The sequence below is a fragment of the Lontra canadensis genome, unplaced genomic scaffold (genome assembly GCF_010015895.1).
Source record: "Lontra canadensis isolate GAN:19392208 unplaced genomic scaffold, GSC_riverotter_1.0 scaffold184, whole genome shotgun sequence".
Classification (NCBI taxonomy): domain Eukaryota; kingdom Metazoa; phylum Chordata; class Mammalia; order Carnivora; family Mustelidae; genus Lontra; species Lontra canadensis.
Window position 1 is genome coordinate 1,827,721 of NW_022631178.1, and position 3,830 is coordinate 1,831,550.

Genomic DNA, 3,830 nt, shown 5'->3' on the forward strand with positions numbered 1-3,830 from the left:
CAGCCAGGCTCGGGTACCCCCCACCCCTCTCTGGACAAAGATGTGTTGCTCCACGGGGAAACGGAGTCTGGTAACAGGGGATGCCACGGAGCTGCGGGAAGACCCCCAAGTCCTCAAGGAATTAGAGCTACTTCTACTTGGACACAAATGTGCCTCTTGTGACAGCCGGAAGAGGCCTGCCCCCTGTGTTCCACTTGTGCGGAATCTTCCCATCAGGGGCCCTGGGGTGTTGGGCTACCCTATTAGGAGGGCCGGGGCGGGGTTCCGAGCACTACCCAATCAGGATCCGAGGGCCGGGAGCACCGTCCAGTCAGAGCAGGGGGCGGGGGCGCTCCCAGCCTCACGGTCTAGGCCCGCAGCCCGCCCGAGGCACTGGTGTGCACCTGCCCCGTGCGGCGGCAGGTGTCTTCAGTTTGCGTCGCTCTCACCTGCGCGGGCCGGGCAGTCACACGGAGGGAGCCGGGAGAGCCAGGAGCGGGGCTGAGAGATGGTGAGTGCGTGGAGTCGGGGCCGACACCGGGAGAGGCTGTTTCGAACAGGCCGGTACCGGCTGGAGGTGGCCGGGGTTCCTCCCCCTCTCCCACCCCATCCAGGTGCTGACCCGAGTTTCCGCCCTTGGCCGCGGGGTGAGGTCCCGGCGTCCTGTGCCATGCACACATGAGTCTGGGTTCTGAGGATGCCTGGGGTGACCAGAGGAGCGCAACTGCTCCCACCCGGGCATGCGGGAGTCTCAGCCCCCGGTCGTTTCCTCCCAGAGGACAGCCGTGGGGCGCGGGCGAGGAGTCTGGGGAGACCCGCTTAGGGCCCTGGGCTCGGAGAGATCCCCTGGCAGGTCCTTGATCCCTAAGTGACCGTCCAGTTCTCATTTCCTGGAGGGACTTTAGTCGTCAGGCGCCCAGATGCGGCTACCGAGGGGTAGAGAAAGGTTTCCTGCCCTCCGGGTTCTCATGGTGAAGGAGGCAAAAGCCAAGGACAGAGAAGACCCACCCGGTCTGCCCGTGCGGCAACCTGCAAAGCAGAATGCGCTGGAGACCTGCAGTGGGGCAGGCGCCAGGGCGCTCCGGGAGGGTTGGGAGGGTGCTCCGGGAGCATCTCAGAGAACAGGTGTTGGGGGGGGGGAGGCCCACGTGGGAGGGTGGCCGCGCTTGACCCTTGAGTCATCGGTGGCTGTGTTCCCGTTTTGCACTGCCCCTCCCTGGGTTTGTCACCTTGAAAAGATTTATTAGGTTATTCAAGCCCCGGGTTTTTCAGTAAATGAGAAATACATTTTACTAACAGACTTTGAAAGATTAGATAAAATATTTGCAAAGTAACACGGGAGGGGTCAATTTCAGGGAAAAAAAATTAAAAGATCGAGTCTTAACATTGCGTTTGTCAAAAATTCTTTTTGTATCTTTTTTTTCTCTCCTGGAGCGTGTGTGGTTAAGTTTCTCACATCTGTTGTTTTCTTTCTGGTGATGACAAATGGAATTCCGGAGCTTAGCCTTGAGGATGCTACTGGGGGGAAAGAATCTAAGAGAAACAGAGAAACCCTCTCTCCCGTGATGAAAGTGTACAAACGAATGCATTTCCACACACAAAACGTTTGGCATATTAATTGGTGAATTACAAAGACTCACCAAAAACGGCAGCTATTCTTTTCAGCAGAATAGAATAATTCTATTTTGTCTGGTATTATTAGACTTCAGAGACTCTTGCTAAATCCCGATGACCCGGAGTGGGGATAGGGCCCTGCCCAGTGACTCCAAGCTAAGTAAGACCAGCCACGAGACAGCAGAAGGAGGGAATGAAATGGTTTCTTTCTGGGGAGTCTCTTCTCTGCCTGTGTCCCAGGCTGCTCACACCATCTGGAGGAGGAGTGTGTGCGCCTAGGAAAGTTGCTGGGCACTGAAAAATGTGTGTGGCTGGCGATGATGCCCTTTCTGAGGTCGTGCTTGCCCCTCCCCCTCCTGGTTCTAAATAATACATTTGGGGTGACCACATACAGAGATGGTGGCCTCAGAGCCTAGCATGTGTGCACTGAGAAGGCCTATCAAGGTCGGACTTAGGGAAATACTCTTTCGGGGTCTGTCTTCTAGAGAAAGAATTATGAATGTGGAAGTTCATTTGGGGTAGAGACGTAAACTGACTCCAGCCGAGAGTTTCCTGGCTACTGAGAATTGAAGCCTGGAGAGGGAGCATTTCCACCTGCTAGGTGGGGAGAAGAGGGCGTTCATCCCTGTGTCTGCTCAGGTCTCCCTCTCCTCCATCACGGGGCCTGGCCGGCAGAAGGCTGCTATTTCTGCAGTGAGGCTCTGGACCCCAAGCCTGTGAATGTTGTCACCTTCTGAATATGGTGGGTTTTCTTTGCGAACAGCGGATAAGTGAGTGGCTTTATCTGAGCTGATGGAAATGTTTGGTTTTCTCTCATTCTGATTCCCGTATCAAATGTTACTGCTGTATAACTCCAGTCTCCCTAAATGTTTGGCCTTTTCATGTTCCTGTTTGAGTGTGTAAGGTTTTTATTTTCTTGGGTGAGCAGAAGTGGACTGAGGGATAAAATAGAAGACAAGAGAATTCTGGAAGCATACATTTTTCTTCCTTTTTTGGTAAGATGTCCAGATAGGAGATGGCTGTATTTAAACTCAGGTTAATTTTTCACTTTTCCCATAATTTTTTATATCAGTGATTGTCTCTATAGAGTTATGACATTTAAAATGTACAATTCCTAAGACAGTCTTTATTTTAACCGATATGAGGAAAGTTAGCTTTGGATATGCAAATCCTTGAAAATCATAGTGTGTTGAATGGGTTAGGTCCAAACCCCTAACATGTGAAGTATCCTACACATTTTTGAAAATACTCCCCACTTTGAGGGGCACCTTGGGGGCACAGTCTGTTAAGTGTCTGACTCCTGGTGGCAGCTCAGGTCATAATCTCAGGGTCACGAGACTGAGTCCTGCATCCGGCTCTAAGTCAGGCTCCCAGCTCAGCATGGAGTCTGCTTGAGATTCTCTCGTCCCCCTCTGGCCCTCCCCCCCCCCACTCACTCTCTCTCTGTCTCAAATAAATAATTTTTTTTAAAAGAAAAAATACTCCCCAGTTTGAGATAGAGTTGAAACAATGATGATGTCACCTGTCATTTTAGTTGTAAAGATGTTTGAGATATTTTACTTTTCATGGTTTACACTGTCATAAACTTTAGTTTTCAGGGAGTTGTTAACCTTAAAAAGTAATGTCAGTCACTTTACCAGCAAAAGTGGGTTTATTCAGGACTAGCAGAGAATTGTAATTTGGGACATACAAGCTATAGCAACACCATAGGCATGTCCAACAAACAAAGGAGAGGAATATTATTTTTTGTAGAAGGAGGAAGTTTGGATGGCTTTCTTGGACAAAAGCCCACCGGACAAAGGGGGATGAGAATTTCTCTGAGTTCTGATGACAGTCTTTCTTGTTGAATTATAGGGGTAGTCAATTTCTTTTCTCTCTCTCTCTTTTTTTAAAGGATTCTCCATTCTGGGGTGCCTAGGTGGCTCAGTGGGTTAAATCCTCTGTCTTCAGGGGCACCTGGGTGGCTCAGTCGGTTAAGTGTCTGCCTTCGGCTGGAGTCGTGATCCCAGAGTCCTGGGATTGATCCCCACGTCGGGCTTCCTGCTCAGTGGGGAGCCTGCTTCCCCCTCTCCCACTCTCCCTGCTTGAGTACTTGGTCTTGCTGTGTCTCTCTCTGTCAAATAAATAAATAAAATCTTTTAAAAAGGGGAGCCTGGGTGTCTCAGTGGGTTAAGCCTCTTTCTTCAGCTCAGGTCATGATCTCAGGGTCCTGGGATCGAGCCCCGCTTCGGGCTCTC

General features: G+C 50.9%; 1 protein-coding gene across 3 annotated transcripts in view; it reads left to right on the plus strand.

The window, feature by feature from the left end:
* Nucleotides 1-458: 458 nt before the first annotated feature.
* Nucleotides 459-3,830, plus strand: part of ZNF556 (zinc finger protein 556) — a 14,734-nt gene continuing 11,362 nt past the window's right edge. For 2 of the 3 annotated variants that reach the window (XM_032847021.1, XM_032847023.1), the window contains exon 1: nt 459-490. In XM_032847021.1, coding sequence (XP_032702912.1) covers nt 488-490 — 3 coding nt within the window. In that variant the 5' untranslated portion in view covers nt 459-487. Of the gene's footprint in view, nt 491-2,252; nt 2,336-3,830 lie in introns of those variants that run through there. The other variant, XM_032847022.1, reaches the window with a different exon arrangement.